The sequence below is a fragment of the Vanessa atalanta genome, chromosome 20, assembly GCF_905147765.1.
Source record: "Vanessa atalanta chromosome 20, ilVanAtal1.2, whole genome shotgun sequence".
Taxonomy (NCBI): domain Eukaryota; kingdom Metazoa; phylum Arthropoda; class Insecta; order Lepidoptera; family Nymphalidae; genus Vanessa; species Vanessa atalanta.
In genome coordinates this window covers 303623-323480 of record NC_061890.1, presented here as the reverse complement: position 1 = coordinate 323480, position 19858 = coordinate 303623, and the positions used below count along the sequence as shown (strand labels likewise).

At 32.6% G+C, this 19858-nt stretch overlaps 2 protein-coding genes across 3 annotated transcripts in view; one reads left to right on the top strand and one right to left on the bottom strand.

The window, feature by feature from the left end:
* Positions 1 to 4459: 4459 nt before the first annotated feature.
* Positions 4460 to 8718, bottom strand: LOC125072043. The gene is made up of 6 exons (XM_047682520.1): positions 8706 to 8718; positions 7954 to 8080; positions 7028 to 7234; positions 6212 to 6448; positions 5579 to 5865; positions 4460 to 4965 (listed from the first exon to the last, which is right to left on the bottom strand). Exons 1-6 carry the CDS (start codon positions 8716 to 8718, stop codon positions 4562 to 4564), a joined length of 1275 nt encoding a protein of 424 aa, XP_047538476.1. The 3' UTR covers positions 4460 to 4561.
* A 2692-nt stretch (positions 8719 to 11410) lies between these two features.
* The window catches only part of LOC125071717, a 34416-nt gene continuing 25968 nt past the window's right edge, over positions 11411 to 19858 (top strand). For both annotated transcript variants that reach the window (XR_007119936.1, XM_047682067.1), the window contains exons 1-4: positions 11411 to 11546; positions 14428 to 14548; positions 17848 to 18054; positions 18936 to 19172. Coding sequence is in view for 1 of the 2 variants with exons in the window: in XM_047682067.1 (XP_047538023.1) it covers positions 11534 to 11546; positions 14428 to 14548; positions 17848 to 18054; positions 18936 to 19172 (578 nt within the window). In the remaining variant the exon portion in view is untranslated. The remainder of the gene's footprint in view (positions 11547 to 14427; positions 14549 to 17847; positions 18055 to 18935; positions 19173 to 19858) is intronic.

Below are 19858 nucleotides of genomic sequence, written 5' to 3'. Positions count from 1 at the left end.
ACACGTGCTGCTTAGTTGGCTGGTCTCCCATGAGAGGACGAAATCATCATAAGTTTATAGGAAATAGAATAAAATTTGAAGTATTATTTGTTACTTGGGAATAAGTTCCATTCTCCAAGCAATAATTACTTGTCCTTTCCATATTTTTTTTAGTAAAACACCCATTTTTAATGAGTCACTATATATGACAGTAAAACTTTTGGAAGAAATCATATAACATATTTGAGAGGTATGTGTTTACCGGTATCGGTACAACAGACTGAGTTGTGGATTCATATTATATCTGTGATAAACTCTATGATAAACATCACATTTATTTATCGTTCAATTAACGATAAATTTTCCGTATCTTTGTATTTTATTTATAAACAACCTTAGCGAAGGCCATATGAACATAAAAACTAGCGCAAAATCCGCATCATTCCTTAACACACAAATATTTATTGATTTATTTAAACATTTTAACACCACTTAACTCTCAACTAAGACTAGTGAACTGTGATACTATATTACATATTGAGACATTATATTGAAAACTTTAGTTCAAAAGTACAGATGTACAGATGACAACGGAGTTCAGGAGCCAATCCAGACTTTAGTGGATTATGACACACGGGAGTTAACCCAGCCAACTTGGAAATTCTGGCTGTTAATGCTATACGGCTTAACCCAATAATTTTATTAACCTGAGATTTTAAGTAGTATTCATGCTAACTACAAGTTCAACAAGGCAATTAACCTCATGCTATAAATAATACAGGTATACAATTCTTAAATGACAACATCTCATTATGTAAGTATAGGTTGTTAAAACAACTATAATTACTTAATAAACGATTCTTTATGGTCGTTGTCTAGTGGGTGTTTAGCTAAACACATTTTTTCTGTCTGTCATCGTTGATTTGACATACGAATGAAGACAGCATTGTTGAACTACATCCTGTACAAGATGGCTTGATCTTTTTTCATCTTTGACAGATGTATTTTTTTCTGATCTGACATAACTTTGCAATGTTAAAAAAACATTGCACGCACATAATATTATTTTCTTAATTTAATTATTTTAAAAATTGTTTAAATATTTAAAAAAAATACATAATTATAATACAAAATATCCTAAAGATTTAAGCGTTATCCGAAAAATTTAAGACTTTTTCTATTATATATTATTGCGTCAAAGTAAAATTTAAATAGAAACACTGAAAATAATAGACGCTTGTACAATGTTACATCGGTCGGACGGTAGGGACGCGAATAACAGGCAGTAACTGCTACAAATGTCCATTACAAAAATCCTTATTAAAGATCATTGTTCAGTTATTGTTACGAACGGGGGGGGGGTCCTTTCGAATGGGGTCTCTTTAGCTGGTATAACGCTTTTTAGAAAAATAAATGAAAAAATATTTGAATTCTAATTTGGATTACGCATTACATCGTTCCATCGGCTGTTATATATGCTAGCTTGAACAGGGTATAATAATAAAGATAGAAACAGAAAATTAGATTATTAAAGTTCTCGGCCAATGTTATCGCGTCAATTCGCTGTCAAATGCTGTTTATTTGACTTTAGTCCTTTCGTGATTGGAATAGACTGTATAAAGAAATATTTGTAAGTGAGGCGGTCTTCTATCTCAATATCTTATTTTAAATATACTATTAAAATCAAGTTTTAGGAATGCTACCTCTTTTTTAATTTGTAAATTTAAATTAAATAATATCTTTGTTATTTTTTTATTGTTATCAGGATCAGTTAATATCATTTGATAAAAATTAAAAATATTAATTATAGACGATAAGTGTAAAGGATTAAAAGATATCTATAGATTAGTCACGTGTCAGTTCATTATTGGCACGCAGATTGAAGATCGACCGGTCAATTGGCAGATATTAAAAATTAATTTCAATTCAGATTGAAAATATAATATTAACATAGACCGTAAATTGCAATCACCACAACATGGGGGCAAATTCTACTTACTTAAATACGATAATTATACGTTTCCGATTCTATTTCGATTCAACTTCGACTATTCCTCACAAAATTAGAAATAGCTCAATCGTAACTATGGACCGATTCTAGTTACTTATGTGATAACCGAGTATATTCCGATCTAACTTTGGCAGTTTCGCAACTGGATCGTTGCTTTAGTAGAATAGGAAAACGGCTAAAAGGCAACGATTACGTTTCGATTTGATGTTTGGTGGTAGGGCTTTATGCAAGCCCGTCTAGTTAGATACGACCCACTCATCAGATATTCTACCGCCAAACAGCAGTACTCAATATTGTTGTGTTCCGGTTTGAAGGATGAATGAGCCAATGTAAGAGACACAAAGGACATAACATCTTAGTTCTCAAGGTTGGTGGCACATTTTTTATGAACGGTGATGACCACTTATCATCAGGCGGCCCATTTGCATGTCTGCCAATAAATACCATAAAATAAAAAAATAGATTGCGATAAAGTATCGATTTGTTAGGAAACCGGTGTACATAGCACCCTACCGCCTACGCTACCTTACTCAGATTACACCGTCGCGGTGTTTGGTCAGACAGATGTTTCTATTTTCTGATTGATCTCGGGTTTCATTCGTCGGTTAAGATAATTAAATAGTTTTTACACGAAATAATCTGTGTCCTCTTGGCACAAGTAAAATATTTAAAAAAAAGTATTTATGTAACATTTTGGTCTCTTTGTCGTTTTGTTATGTTATGTTAATGTTATTATATATTTTTATTATAAAGATAAAATTTTAATAATGTATAGTAAGATAAGTTAAAATTGTAGTTATATTTATTACCTTTTTATGCTAGTAGTTTAGTTAAGCCATTGTTTTCAAGATATTTATAAGATTAAACTACATAATACGTATAAACAAAAAGACCTTTCATTCACACATCTCGTTACTCCGATGGTACTTTTTAAATAACAATAATTATTCTCACGTTTATCTCCAGTTTGATTTTTAATAGTATACAATTAATACCTTGTCTATATGCATTAAAATATAAAAGTAATGATTGTATGTCACGAAGTTGTGATTATCTTTTGTCTATTATATATTATTTAGTTTTAATAATTACAGTAAATTAAAAACGTTTATCACAAGTCAAGTCTACAGAGACTTAACATTTAAGCTTGTTCCGTCAAATCAAAATTTAAATGCGAATTTGCAAAGCGAAGCTACTTGCGTAGTGACATTATATACTTACTAACAGTAAAACCTTTATAATACGTTGCATAAACGTCCTGTGGTATTATTTTAATTTTACAAAAGAAAGTCTTTATTTTTTTTACCACCTGCCAAATTTTGGGTCCAAGACATGGAACGAATTTAGAAAAATATTTGATCGGTCTATAACTTACTGCCTTACGGTCCCAATCGCCAGCGGTGTCGCTGGTTTTGTAAGGGTTGGTGGTCCGATGTTAGGCGTAACAAGAAGAAAGTATATATCGTATGTCCCAAGGCTGGGCCTACATTCTCTGTTCCTTTACGTATTATAAAAAAGGCAAGGAGCTTAATACACCACATGGATGGTCAAAATGTGAAATGCCGAAAATCTTGTGTTTACACACAAATGAACTGGATATATTATGTATAATAGTTGGCGACGGCGCCGTCGCTCGCCTTCAGGGATTAGTCGTCAAAAGTTAGGTACAGACAGACTGAGTTACTTTCGCATTTATAATATTAGTATAGACTTTCGATTATTAAATATTTTGTCCTAATAATAATTATTCGAATGACCTAGATTATATAAGTAAAACTAACGTAATTTAAAATAATTTGGGAGACATTGGATTTCCAACGGGACAAACAAAATCTTCAGTGATGTCATGTCAGCCAGAATGTACGTATTCAAAAAACATTCCAAACGTTTCCCTATCTTATTTACCAGTTACTTTGTTTAAAGAAAACAGGGTAGTGAACATATCACGAAAGATACGAAAGAGCTGTTAATTCTTTATTTGGTAATGTTAGATGCAGTCAAAGGCTTGCAGTAAAATGCCTTTGCTCTCCATGTAATGTAATGTCATTAGTGCTATTCTGAAAGAACTTATAATATAACCGATAAAAACCGATTTACCGTGACTCACTATTTAGACGCGAGTACGTAGTATCTTTAATGTAATAATTACAACAGTCAATGTCGCATGTAATGCAATACATGACATTTCAATATCGTGTTCCGCGGTGAGGTTCAAGTTCGTTCCTACAGAACAGCTCTACTGCAGACAAATCAATAGTTCCATATTACACATTATAATATGATATCGGTTTGCTTTGTCGATTCATAAATTCAAATCGATTGTTAAAAAAAACATTATTAAATAAGGCAAAGGTTCAACACAAGATGATATAGATGATAAAAAATCGTGGAGCTAATAATAATTGTTGACTTTAAGGCAAGATATATTTTATATTCTTCTCGGTAGAATCTACATTCCTTGCCGGTACGCCTTTATATATATATTTTTAGAATAGTTCTGTAAAATGCCGATTGAAAAGTTCTTGTATATTTGTATATATAATTTTTTGATTTAAACGGTAGCCACTGCAGTTACCAGAATAGAGCAAGGAGAAACTTGTACCAAGGCTCGGGAGGTTGTGTTCTGTAATATTCTGAATTAGGCTTAGGAGTCGTGTTATCGAACGGACTTTCTTTAAAGATGTTGATGAAAGCGTTCTTCACACCGTATCTCCACATGGCAACATATGGTAAATATGTACCGATGAATAGTGTCCATCTGTACTGAAGGTTTAGTAACACTCGTCCTATGCACGTTGAGTAGAAGGCGAACGTGATGTGTATAATGGCCAGTTTATATTTTCCGATTAAAGGAAGTGCTTTGTACGCGGGCGCAGTTTCCAAGGAGTTGAAATCGTGAAGATATAAAGTTCGAGAGGGGATGTCCGGCAGACCATTTATAGCGCTTTTTTCTATAATCGCTCTTGACTCCACGCCTGAAATCGAAAATGTTGATAATTAATCAGAAATGCCAATTAAATCTGTAATTTTTTCTTCTCTTCCTATACATTATCTTAAGTAAAGACTTTTTGCTTCGTTCTTAAATACAATTACTACAACCAACAAAAAATTGGGCTCCCATCTGCAGAATCATCTTAATCTCGATTCAAAAACCGTAGTGCATATATTCATTGATTTAATTATATATATATATATATATAATTCTAGTCAGTTTATTCCTGCTCATACTGAGTAACATCGAAATCCTTAACTGGTGTTTTTGGTATTTTACATTTATAATCACTTAATGTAATCGAATATGGCGCCCCTTGGTGAGATCTATCTCACCAAGGGGCGCCATCCACATTAAATCCATTAATTCTTAATAAAATAAAGTAACGAATGTAATATAATTTGTATTTTTTGCTGTCTTTACTCTTAGTCGTCTCACGCACACTAAGACATATTTTACTCACGAACGTCACCTACTCACACTAATGCACGCCGATAATAATTTAACGCGAAGGAGCGCGCCTTAATGAGTGAATAGATTTATTCTTATATTAACCTTACTAACCTAACAATTAATAAGAGGTTAAAAAATCTTACCAGTATCGGGTGACTGACCCTTTAGATGGGACCTCAACTTATCTTGTAAAGCAATCCGCTCTTTTTCCGTGTAAATGTACCCAGGAACATCAGCTATATATCTCGTCCAATAAAGAAGAGAAGTTTTTTCTAACCCACTGTTAAAGGCTTGCAAGCCATCGACGGTCACGTGACTTAAATGCTCGAAATATTCTGGAACGTTCTCTAAACACGGGGTGAATACCCTATCTACAATTCTTTGCAATATTCCACGGGTCTCCTCAAATGATTCCCGGCAAATGTTGTATCTGAAAATATTAAAAAAAATTATAGAGCGTTTTCTTTTAACATTAAAGAGCCGAGGTTAAAATTAAAGGCTCACTTGACTTCGAAAAAAGAAAGGCAAATTTGCAAATATCTTGAGAAATTAGAAAAGAAAGTCGGTAATTTATTATTTGAGATTAATATTTAGGGTTTGTTCCAAATATATTTATAGTATATTTGGTTAATTTTATTTAACTTTAAGATAATAAATAATAATACAGTAAAATAAATCCCAAAATTCTTGTCTGTTTAGTTTAAAAAAAATAATTGTAACTAGCAAAGGTGTGTAACTTTATCAACTTATAGGATGGAAATGTTTAAAACCATTACCTATCTTGCAAGCCTATCATGTACCCAATGACTCTCCAGAAGTGAATACCCGCTTCCCAATCACCTTCTTCTATTTGGCGAATGGAGAACTTGTCGGGTTTAAGAACAGCAAATCCTAAACTAGTAAATAGCGTGATGGCCAAATCCCTCTGTGAAACCGTGCCTTTCCCCTTGAGTCTGGCCGCTCGACCAGCTTGTACATGGCGACATCTGACTGCGTATAATGATTTCCAAGCTCTGCCAATGAAGCAATGCAAAATGTATTTTTTAGAAATGCCGATATTCATATGGTTTATATGGTATGGAGTCACATTGACACTGCAATAATTATAAACCACTTCTTAAACCGTCAATGTTCCACCGACCTCGAAATCAATAATAACAACCCGCGTCCTCATAAGTACACTCTTTCAATTAAATTTACAACACACAATACACCACACCTATGCTAAGTATTTTGTGGCTTTTGTGGTTATTAGGTGGTGGAATAGCTGGTAACAACCCAGACGAGCATTCAACACACTCAGGTGACCAAGACCTGGCGGTTGTTGAGAGTTCAAATCCGACCGCAATTATGTGCTTATAAAAAAAACACGTCCTCATATTACAGATATTTCCTTCCACTCATCAGACTGAGGTTTCGTGGTCACGGATAATTAATTATTTCATTCACTGCCAATGCGAATGAAACATCACAGAAATACAAAGGCCTCCTTTTCTGCGGTACATTCGCAAAGACCACGTGTCTAGGGAAAAATCTGTAGAAATAATATATTTTGAAGGTAAAAATGGAATGTATTATATTTTTATACTTACACTGTCCCAGGTTTCAATTCGTGTTTTAGCCAAGTGGTAAAATGCATGAACGTTGAAGAATATCTTTTGTAAGCCGTGTACGGAGAGTTGGAACGGCGACTGCCCACTAGGACCTCGAGTATAGTGGGAACGGAGTAGATCCCGATGAGACCCAACATACTTACCATCGAAAATCCAAAACAAAAATCCCAAAAGAAACGCCTTCCCCTGCAAGTGCAAACGTTATAATTGTGTTTAAAAACAATAGATAATATTACATTACATTATCTACGAGGATATAAGGATTATAAAGGTGAAGAGTTTGTCTATTCGTCTGAAGGCGCTACTCAAATAAATCAAAATCTAAATATATTTTTTTCAAGCAATCACAAACACATTCGAATCTACATTAAATAAAGATAATTTTAAAATAAAACTACCACCGGCTCCGAATGTTGATTCTGCCGAAAAGAAAAAGCAAAAAACTCAGTTCCTATTTTTAAAAAAAATGTACCTGTAATATCATATAGAATTATATTTAAGTATCCTCTTTGAACCTCAACGAATACTAACTCCAAGCTCTTCCATCAAAGGTTTATAAAGTCTTATTTGTTTTTTTTTTATTATTTAAAAATTACTTTATAGGCAAGTGTAAAATATTTTACAGTATTTAGAATCAAATACACCTGGGAAGTAAATATTAACTTTGCGAAGTCGAAAGCTTAGTGATACGAGTTTATCTTTACTTTTCTCGGTTTATACAACGTAAATACTGTTTTTATTAAAACCATTGATGTTGTTGTGGATATACGAAATGTTGTTGTTAAATATAACGCGGCACTACCGTAAGTATTCCTATTTTACTAAATAAAACCGGAGAGAGTCTCTGCTCTGAAATTCCTGATGCCAAACCTAAATATAAATTCTTAATATACCGTTTCACTTACTGATTGTACTTTTTTTCGTCAAACCATTCCGGCAATCTCATCTGCGTTTCAACCTCTTCGACCTTAACACTATCTGAAGGTTCCTGATAAGCTTCATCGCTTAGTAGTCTATCGACGAACTCCTCAACTGGAAGCGGATTTTATGGATTTAGTTGCCTAGAATTGCGATAAAAACACTATCATATATATCGCAATCGGCCAATTTAATTAGTCTTTTTAATAACAGCCTAGCCATTTTACCAAACGGCAATGTTCAACCACCTTCCTGAATCTTTTTCTTCAAAAATCTTCGTCACCACTTTTAAATAAACATACATTTTAGCAAATAAAAAACCGACTTCAAATTAAAGACTATTCCAAAACAAATTAATATGCACTAAAAAGTAAAAAAATAATTTCGAATTCTTCTACAACTTAATTTACGATAATGTAATGTAGTTACAATTATTGTTAGATTTGGAGTCAGTGACAGCCCAGGAAACACTACAATATACTAAGTGAAAATAATACGAGAATATTTAAATGGGATTTAAATATTCAATACAATATATATATATTAAAATGGGACCACACGGGAAGCACTAGCTTTAAAATAAAAAAAATCACCAAAATCGGTTCACTCAGTCAAAAGTTCTGAGGTAAGAAATATAAAAAAAAAATACAGAAGAATTGATAACCTCCTCCTTTTTGAAGTCGCCTAATAAATGGACACTTATTTTTATTAATATACAATTGAAATCACCTTCACTCACCTGATACGTCCATATCTTTTTATTGAAATCGTACAATTAAATAAATTTTACAAATGACTTGTAGTAATAATTTTTAATAGATAATATTTTCGATTAGATTAGAATAATAGTAAACTTTGCGGTAGTGCAAAACAGACTGTCACTTTTATAGAGTAACTTCAGACAGGTAGGTATTTTACCGTAATTCGTTTTTAAACAAAAAAAATGTCATATATTATACTCGCGGGAAATTTATTATTAAGAAATTCCAATTCCCGTTTGCCCCCTTAGGGGATATCTACACCCTATTACCTACCTGCCAAATTTCAAGATTGTAGGTGTAGTTTCTGAGATTTCGTGATTAATCAGTGAGTGGTATTCCGCTTTTATATATAGATGTAAACATGTATATTCGTGTATATATTCATTCTTATTAATTCGCTCTTGGTGAGTTAAACAGAATGACCTTCAGTTTCTGTTCAATCGAAGTTCAATTAGCTGATTTGATTTTGATCTCAGTGGTTATTGGTCGGTGTCAGCCGACGAATCAAGAGGTGACCAATGACCGTTCAGATTTGACATTGACATTACATTTTTTCAAGAGATATTAACCATATCTTACAACACTAATGCGCTATTCTCTTCAATCAACAGGGAACTAAGATCGGTCCTTTGTTACTGTAGTTACACTAGCTCGCTTAACATTCAAACCAGAACACAATATTACTAGGTAATGCAATTAGGCGGTAAAATATATGAGTTAAAGTGAATTTGACCAAAGTTTTAGAAGTTGGATGAGAAACTTTGAATGGATTGGTTTTTCGTTGTACATCACATTGTAATTTAAAAAAGGAAGATAGGAATATTTATGATCATGAAAAAGCGTACAAAAACGATTACGTTTGCCAAACCAAAAAGTGGATAGTAATAATTAAATACGATTTAACGATACAATGCAACGTGACTCAACAAATTGACTACCACTCAGACATTGAGGATACCATAACGCTCGTTTTCAGTAGCCGCTAAAAGTTAAAAGTGTATAATAATATTGTATGTATGTGTAAATAACAAGCTTTTATTATTAAAGAAATTGTGTATAATGAGGTTATAAATTTTAAAGGAAAATTTTATTTTATTCTTTTTAAAAGCTTTTTTTTTAATATTTTTACTTTGAATTTATTTTTTTCTTTTTAGTTATGACTGTCTAAGTTAATGAGTCTATTCATCTCATCTCATGCATCATTGTTGCAAGGTCGTTTGCCGGTTAATTTCGAACAGTCTAAATCTTCAATAACAAGACCTTCTAATGATTTTACCCTACTTAAGGCTACGTATGCTTTTCCAGAAGCAAAGAGCTTCTTGCCTAAATAAACAACGGCATAATCGACAGTAATACCCTGCATTTTGTGTACTGTGCAAGCCCAGCATAATATAAGTGGCAGCATTCTTCGTTACACGGTTCCGTGACTATATTGCTGGAAATTGCACAGACTTGGGCAGAATGAGGTGAACACCGTCTTTACCGAAATCTATACGGACGGATGGTATATTGGATTAAGAGTGATGTCAGAATATTTTTCAATTTAATCTTGACAACCTCTTTCATTTGACACCCATACATAAATGCATAAAAAAATAACTATTCTGCCATCTCGAATGTTCCACCATATTGGACTTATAATGACGTCAAGCTTATCAGCTTATCGTCTATTGTCATCCAAACTTAACGTGTATACAAAATTTCAGCCAAATCGGTTAAAGATATCTACTTCAATATTGAGTAGCAAGATTCCACCCGAACATACATATATACATACATTGCAAGTTAAATAAAAGCTTTTAAAAATAAATGACGTCAACCGCTTTATTACGGGCCTCTATTCAACAAATCCAAACACTGTTATGTCAACCTCTCTAAACGTAATGTAAATTAGGTCTATATCTTGTCTATCAGTCAGCCAAGGGATAGTCTGGTATAAACAGGTTATTTTAACAAACCCGCGAGACTTTTGCAAGCGTTAATTTAAAGTTACGTTAATATTCATTAGAATGATAATGTAATATTTCCGACTAAGGGCCTGCACCAACCGAACCAGCTGGAAAAGCTAAATAAATACATGTTATATTCATTTTAGCGTAAGTCCAAGAAATATAATGGCGTAAACATATATAGGAATAAATTTATATAAAATTCGTACGATAACTGGTATATAATTCGAAGTAATAAGTACATTGTTAATGTTTCATTTCAATATAGTGATATTTTATATTTATTAATATTTTATGTATTTCGATAAATAATTAATAAAATAAAAGTAAGTTGATTTTAGAAGGAGAAAGAAAAGACAAAGTATTGCTTAACTATTGTATAATTAAGCCTTACAATGTTTATTTGACAGGGAAATATAGATAATACTACTTTAACACATTATTTAAGAACCGACCAGAAGAATTGAGAAGTTACGCTTTTTTAAATGGACAAAATTATATAATAACGATAATCGATCATCGCAATAATTACGTTTCCTGAATTGATTTGTGTTTTAAAACAATTAAAATGATAATGTCTATTTATTTATTATATAGATCATACAAAAAATAAATACGAATAAAAAAATCTAAGCCCATGAGCTGTTATAAAAAAGAGCATTGACATTCGCTGATTTTGTTATCTGTGCGACAACTTGTATTTTCTGTGTGTAGCGAACTGTCCAAATGGCATAGTGAGATCAACGCGACGTGCGAGCGAGCGCGCGTACGGTGTACTCGGAACTGCGTTGAGTGTTCCAATTACGATCTACTATATATTATCAGATTCAATGCAGTTGTAAATAAAACAAATTAATATGGATTTAAGCGGTAAGTTAATACATGTTTGAAATAACTTTATTTCTTCGAAATTTGAATATCGATTTGTTTTTTATTCGCAATCGAACGCATGTCCTCAAAAATGCGGTTGCGGTACCTAAACTACCTTAGTTAACATTTTTACCGTTTGTTGTTGATGTTTTTAAATTATACGAATATTGTTTTACACACTGCGTAGGTATGTTAAAAGATATAGATAGCCAAATTAAATCATTGCGATTTATATTTAGAACAATTCGAATAAAATTAGACTTACAAAAAATATATAGTGCATATATATTATTTGAAAATTAATGAAACATTAGTTTCAAATATTTTTTTTAACATAAACCGTACTGAAGGTTTTCTTAATAATAAGACGAAATACTATGTTATAAACTTTAGAGAAACTTAATTTTGGAAGACGAATACTATTGTGTTGATGTTAAAGTTATCTATGGCCAATAGTAGATATAAATTCTATAGAGTAACAAGGTCATCGTATATACAAAGTAAGCTATTAAAGTCAAAGCTACACTATTGAATGATATTGCAGGGTATTATAAATAAACTTACAGTATACGTCACTACGACACGATATATATTTAATATTTTAGCACGTTTTCCTAATAAAGAGAAGAGAAAGAAAACAAATAACGTTAAAAAATACCTAGATAATATATACATAGTTTTATTAATTATTAATAGTAAAATACCATAAATAATAATTTACGCTGAGAATAAGTTTCTACAGACAGTATTTATTAAATTAACTGTTGTTATTTTAATAATTATAACACATAGATAACCAGTTTTTGGAGTCGGTGATGCTTAGATCTGCCTTGCCGTTGGCATAGTGAAACGAGTGACGAATCCTATAATTTTCAACCGTTATTTAATCCTTTATTTATTTAATACAAACCACAAAACATACACTTACATAACACACATTAAATAAGACTTAAATTAATCGTTAAGCTGTATACTGTTTAAAAATTGCGACGCAACGAAATTCAATTACATATTATACAGCTTGCTACCTGATTTTATTAATGTAAATAACTGAAAACCATCAAGATTTTATGGCCGCTACAGATGCATATTGTTGCGGAAACAGAAGCCGTTTTATATGCATTCGGAAATAGCAGACAGCAGTGCTATTCTGGAACTCAATTCGTATAACACTCGTGAAATGTTGTAAGTCGATTCACGGTGATACGCTATTTTGTCTGCATTAAATATTATAATTATATTTAACGTTGCATTTCACTTTCTGACATTTTACTATTGCCTTCTAGACATAAAAGTTATTCGAAAAGTATGCTGGATACCGACAGAATAGAAAAGGGTCTATAATTGTTTATAAGATCTTATTTCGCTGTGAAGGAAATATTAGATAAACTAATAATTTACAACACTATGCTAAGTACGTAGGGGAATCTCAATAGACTCCTCTCATGTATACAAAACTTTAAATCCTCTTGATTCTTACCAGTTTTCTCGTAAATGAGACAGGACTTGAGAACAAATCGAATCGGAATCTTGTAGTAATACGGTAATACGTACAACAGTAGACCAAGATCAATTGATGGTATATAATGAAAATATATTGGTCGAGTATCAAATCAAGTAGGCTTTTACGAGCACTTTTGAATCGTCATTTAACAAAATATATTAAGTGAAGCTACCACCGGTTCGGAATGCCGATTCTATCGCCAAGAAACTCGGTAGTTTATTATTTCACAAAAATAAAAAGTCATGTTAGTTAAATACAATTATATATGTATGTAATATATCTTGCGTGGAAGTCAACAAGTACCTCGAACATTCAAAGTGGAAGGGAAAGGGTCAATGACCTATTGTTAAAGGTAAGCTACATGCAAATAATACCGAAACCACAATCACAAATATTTTAAGGAAATTTGTTTTGACTTTTAATTTAATAAAAAAATTGATTTACTTAGTTTCTTATAATTTAAAAAAAAAACAAGACATACTTATACGGTATTATACAATGTATTATCATTTACCGCTATTTACTACTAATTACATTAATATTCATTGAGCGCGTCAAAACACATTCTCATTAGTTGTACTCAGCTGACTATTCTCTCCGTAAAATATTATACGTAATTTAAATTGTCATTTCTTGTATTAGTTAAGCAATTAAAAAGTTTATTCAATTATACTTGAAATATTATAGGATCGTTGACTATGAGAATATTTGCAATAAAAATTACTTATTTCAACCGAATTTATTTATTACATCTATTCTAAATTCGACGGAAAATAAATAAAAATAATTGTTCCTGTGTTCATTGTGAAATTTACATTTTAAATAAAAAGAGTAGACTAAATTATCATTGTTGTGTCTCATCGTTTTCATTTAATTTTGACATATATGTCAAACGTAGTAGGTACTGTATGTCAAACGTAGTTGTATTGGACCGTAGTTCTAAGACTTCTAAGTGCAAAATTGTTCGCATACACTTGATTAAGTCGGCCGCAGGGCTAATTCAAAAGATGGCCAACAGCTGCGCTAAAGATTTTATTATTCACGGTGTGTTGCAAAAACAAAATCACTCACAATACAATGGGACGCAATCCAATTAAATAAAAGCTAAGTAAATTTTATTGGTAGGGTAGTCTATTTGTATTGTTATGTAAAAACAACAATGGTCGATATTTTCCCCTTTTTTTTAAATATAAATCTCATCGTCTGTAAAGGTTGGATATAAATATACTGTAATTGAATTTAATGTAGTAATTTTAGTCAGTCTAACCGACAATTTTCCGTCTACGCCCGAAACAAACGACAAACAAAAAAAACTTAATACTATAATTTCACCATGATTATAAAGAATATAAACTATTAGTTATGTTTTACTTTCAGTCGACGACTTCATCGAGGGTCTGTTCTCCAAGGAGGCTTTCGAGCAGCCCTCCGACACGAAGAAGCCCGAGGATCTGGAAATGAGAATACCAGAGTGGTTTGACGAAAAACAGTTTAATAAGTGAGTGTTTTTATTCAAGTTGTTACAGTCTGCGCACGAAATTCTCTTACGTTTACCCGCTTACTTTATTGCGATAACTGTTCTCGTGCGATCTGCGACGAGCCTTTCATTCCCCTACTTTATTTTTCACTTTCGATGGTCATTTATTTATATAAATATTGTCTAACATACGTATATGTGTGTAATACTCTTACACACATTACGGATGTTGTTTTGATTTGTTATCACAATTTAAAACAATCACCGAATATGATAACAACAATCAGATTATTACTTTGCGATGATCAATGGATTCGTATAACAAAGAGCTAATATCATAAAATTTTATCATAATAGTCCGGAATTTCGTACCGGTTTGAATAAAAAAAAAATTGTTGTAGCCTCGTTATTACATCAGCTATCTGCCAGTGAAAATCCCCTTAAAATCGGTCCAGTCGCTCCAGAGATAAGCCGGAACAGAGAGACGACATAAATTAAAAAAAAGAACACATTTTGGTATATGTTCCATGTATACTTGCATTTAGTAAAAAACGGTTATTTTAATATTCAATTTTATTATATCTGTAGATAAACAAAACATTTAACATGTAATAATAAATTTTGAGTTGATTTTATGTATGCGACAATTTTCCATTCGAGGTTTCGTCTCGATTTTCTTTACCATCGAGCACGATAAATTATAAACACAAATAAGGCACATGGAGATACATTAGTGCTTGCTTGGTAAGCTCCAAACTTAGATTGGAGTGAAAGCCTATCGGTGAGACATCAACAGGCTCTTTTACTTTATGATTTAATATTACGTTTTTATTTTATATAGTAACGGTACATTATGTTAGTCTCATAAGCATTTCCCAAACACGACTGCTAGACACATTTTCGTTCAACGATCACCGTAACCTCGATAACGTTGCTAACGGTACTTACCGGCTTTTGAATTCTGCTGATGCTTCCGTGCTCCATTCCAAAAGAGCCTATCTTAACAACATTTGGATGATACTATCGAAGTGAGCCAATGTAACTACAGACACGAAGGTCACATCTTAGTTCCCAAGGTTAGTGGCGCATTGGCGTTCTAATATGCTTAATATTTCATACGACGCCTTGCCTATGGGTGGTAATGACCACTTACCATCAGGTGGCCCATTAGCGCGGCTGCCAACCTATATAATAAAAAAGAAATGTATATGTGTTTAAACACATGCTCTTTTGTCCCTTGGTCTAGTGGCTGTATTATAAAAATAATTAATATGTACTGTTTTATGTACGCGTGTGAAACGTTCGACTTCTTCTGTGTAATTAAACATTTTTTTAACTGTATGAAAATACATACATAACATACAATAAAATAATAAAAACAAACAAAGTATATGTTATACCCTGTGCAAGTAGTCTATTTTGAAGGACTTGACACTTTATTGACACTTTAAACATTATTATTAAAACATGTAACATATTCATACACGAGTATTCTCTTATCCTAAGATATGTGCGACTACACGACGTCGTACGTTTTAGATATTTATTAAAGTTGCCTCGTTGGTCTTATGACGAGATAAAAGGCCTTAGACTCGGACGTCCTGGAGTCAAACTCCAGGTCGGCCCAATAAAATATATTAGGTTTTTTCTATTGAAAAATTCTACTGAAAAATACTTCTCAACACGAAAAGCCAAAACTTTTTCCGCTCGTGTCGGTCTTGCCACCGGATGAGAGTTGATAGAATAGAGCGTATTGCGTATTGATAAGGAAGGAAGTCGGAGGACGTAATATTTAGATGAATAAAAAGATCTACTGCAGCCTTTGGTTTTAAGATGTCTGTCTGACGATATTCGTAGACTTGTATTGTATTGTATAATCTCAAATGATTATTTTTGTCATAACAGGTACAGCAATAAAGGTTCTATAAATATTATCCGGTTTTTCCTTAAACTTAATATAGAATATCAACCTATTGCCTTGTTTTATTTTCAACATGATTTAATATATAATAAGGATGACGACCAATATACATATATGTGGTATAATAAGATATTTAATTTAATTATTTTAATGTTAAATCTCCTTATTAGATGATTTATTTTTTATAAAGATGATATACTGGACAGTTGTCAGAGAATGTAAGAGAATGTAAGACGTGTTAATTGAATACCGAAAATTATTAAAGAAATATTATTTTTTAAAGCGTTTCACTCATAATAATCCCACATATATATATATATATATATATATATATATATATATTATATTTTAAAATGAATACGTAATTAATAAATGCACATACGCAGATTAGATTAGTCTCAGGATATTCCTACTAATTTAAATAGTGTTAGTAAATCGAAAGAACATTGTTACATATTCACACCATCATGTTTTAAAATGTTTAATTTTGTGCGTTACAGTCGCGTTGAGAACAGACTAAATTACATTTGTTATAATAATCATTTTATTATTAATAAATTAGAAATTGACAAAATAAATTAATTAATGCAAATTAAAACTATTTTAATTATGACTAGAAAGTAGAGCTAGTCAGTGGCGTACATAATTACACGCAGACTGATTTATGGGCTCAGACATTTTATGAAATATCACCCATCCCTAAAATTTCACCAATTTCTCGAAGAATAAATATTCTAATCATTTTTAAGATATACGTCATGTCTAATTATAATCAAGACTATAGCCGTTGAAGATCGAAGAGTCCAATGCAAGGATAGTCACCATCGAAGAGTTCCACTATCTCCGTCTGATGTACACCGTTACCGAATTTTTATTATGTCATCTCAATCGCAGAGTTCCTATTCGATGTCGAATCGAGTTGGAACCAAGTTTTAATAGACTTCGCAGATTTTCTTCTATATTGACTTTGGAATAGAATAACTTTAAATTAATAAGGACTTTTAAATAAAATCCTTTATTTACAAAATTTCATGCCCATACTGTCGACAGTTGAGGAGTTTTTTCGTTTGAAACCAAACCTGGATGTAGTCGGATCATGGTTACCAAAAAAATTCATCGTCATCGGAACTGACCCAGCATGTTCGACTCCGTAGGAAGTGACAGTAGTTCTAATACCTCACGTATAACCTAAAGAAATCACTTAAAATTGCAACTTGTAAAGCTTGTAAAATATTGGGGTATACTTACTATCAAATGAGTTTAATATTTTAAAGTAAAATAAGTGTTTATAGGCGGTCTTATTGCGTCCAGCAATCTCTTGCAAACAGCCTATGAGAAAAAACCATATAACGCTTCAATAGATTCATTTTAATGTATAAATTTAATATGAACATTTTAGAGCACGGCGCTTCTACTGGGACAACTGCTTCCAATTCACGGCATCGATGCTCTTGGGCCTCGTCGCGGTGTTCGCGATACCTTCAATATTGCGAGTGCTCGTCGGCTCCAGACGGTCCTCCTCCACCTACACCGCGTACAAACGCTACCTCTCCACCCTATTGCATACAGTCTCCTGGTTCGAGAATGAACTTAAACCCGGCAGCACGTAAGTATAATTATTTATCAACAAATTTGTTATTATCTTGCATTTTTTCCAGACATTTAAGACTACTTTCAGAACATATATTAAGTATCTTATCTAGTTAATGGATTTTAAAGTGATTGTACAATCTTTATCCTGTCCATAAATAACTTTATATACAATTGTCAAAGTCAAATTGAAAACTTTATTTAATGCGAATGCATTAAAAATGTTCATTATCAAAAATCTACCATCGGCTCGGAAATAACTCATATTATAGAAGAGAAAGAAAATTATTTTCACTAACAGATGTTCGGAATTAAGATTATACATTTATGATATTATAAAATATTTTTCATAATATATTATAATTACATAAACTTGTCTTAATATATAAAATAACTTAACAGAAACCGTTAAGGATCTTATATCTTTTATATTGTTTTATTTCCTAAACAAACGAAATATTTATTGAAACAGTGTAGTTACATTAATCCATCGAACCGCCCCGTCTTTGAAATTGACAATAGTCAAAACAGTGCTTATATGAAAGTTGAGGCAATTCATAAGTCAAAATATGTTATCGGGTTTTTGGTCAAGATATTCTCACTAGTATCATGGATCCGGAAACTGACAGTAATACGATCCCGTTCGTCGGTAATCGTGTGAATCCGTTGACTTGTTCACTCTGCAAATGCATTTTCCGTTTCAGTGGACTTCGACAGGGAGGCGATAGAAAGTGCCGATCGGAGTATGTTTTACTATAAAATCTCTGACTCAAATAACAGCCCTGTCTAAAAATATGTTTGCGAGACGTTATTATTATTACTATTTATAACATTCATGTCTGAAGAAATTCGTTTCTTAAGTACGGATGTATTTCTCATAGAAATATTTATTTTCAGTTCCTGGAAGTCACTGTTGGCAGTCCGCAACCGACACGTAAGAGCCAGCTTAGCGGCCAACGTAAAAGGACAGGGGATAGTTTCTCAACGCGACTTGGCTCTTACGCAGTTCGGTTTCATCGGCTTGTCGTTATTGAAAACAGATTCATTTGGAATCAGACAAATGGAGGATGGCGACTGGGAAGCCTACAATCATTTCTGGAGAGTTATCGGACACGCCATCGGCATAGAAGACAGGTATGTTGTAGAGCCATTGCTGATTCTAGAATGTGATTACTGTAGTGGTTATCGGATTATTATCATTTATTGATCGTAATTAAATATAAAAACTATTAAAAATCGATGCTAACGTCGTAATTATGTGTCGCGTGATCCCGGCAGAGAAGACTCCTTATCTCAAGTTCTCAACACGTGGGTACCGTAAGAGAACTAATACGCATATTCACTTCTATCGAGCACCTACCTCTTTGTACCAATCTGTACCATTCTTGAGATGATGACGACGAAGCAAGATAATCATTCAGTCATCTAAGAAGTAACGAAGAATTTATTTACTTCGAAGTAGCCGTAACATAAGCAGCCTGTAAATTTCCCACTGTTGGGCTAAAGGCATCCTCTCCCTTTGAGGAGAAGGTTTTAAGCATATTCCACCACGCTGCTCCAATGCGGGTTGGCGGAATACACATGTGGCAGAATTTCGTTGAAATTAGACACATGCAGGTTTTCTCACGATGTTTTCCTTCACCGCCGAGCACGAGATGAATTATAAACACAAATTAAGCACATGATAATTCAGTGGTGCCTGTCTGGGTTTGAAAGCGAAATCATTGGTTAAGATGCGCGCGTTTTAACCACTGGGCCATCTCGGCTCGAAGTAGCCGTGGTAGATCAGATATTCGACGATTTTATTTTGTGAAATTCTT

Bases quoted from the DNA above. Each gene is read 5' to 3' on its own strand.
- LOC125072043 (XM_047682520.1), bottom strand. The intron at 7,235-7,953 runs GTAAGTGAAACG...TTGCACTTGCAG, and splicing joins GACGAAAAAAAGTACAATCA to GGGAAGGCGTTTCTTTTGGG. The intron at 4,966-5,578 runs GTAAGATTTTTT...TTTCGATTTCAG, and splicing joins GGGTCAGTCACCCGATACTG to GCGTGGAGTCAAGAGCGATT.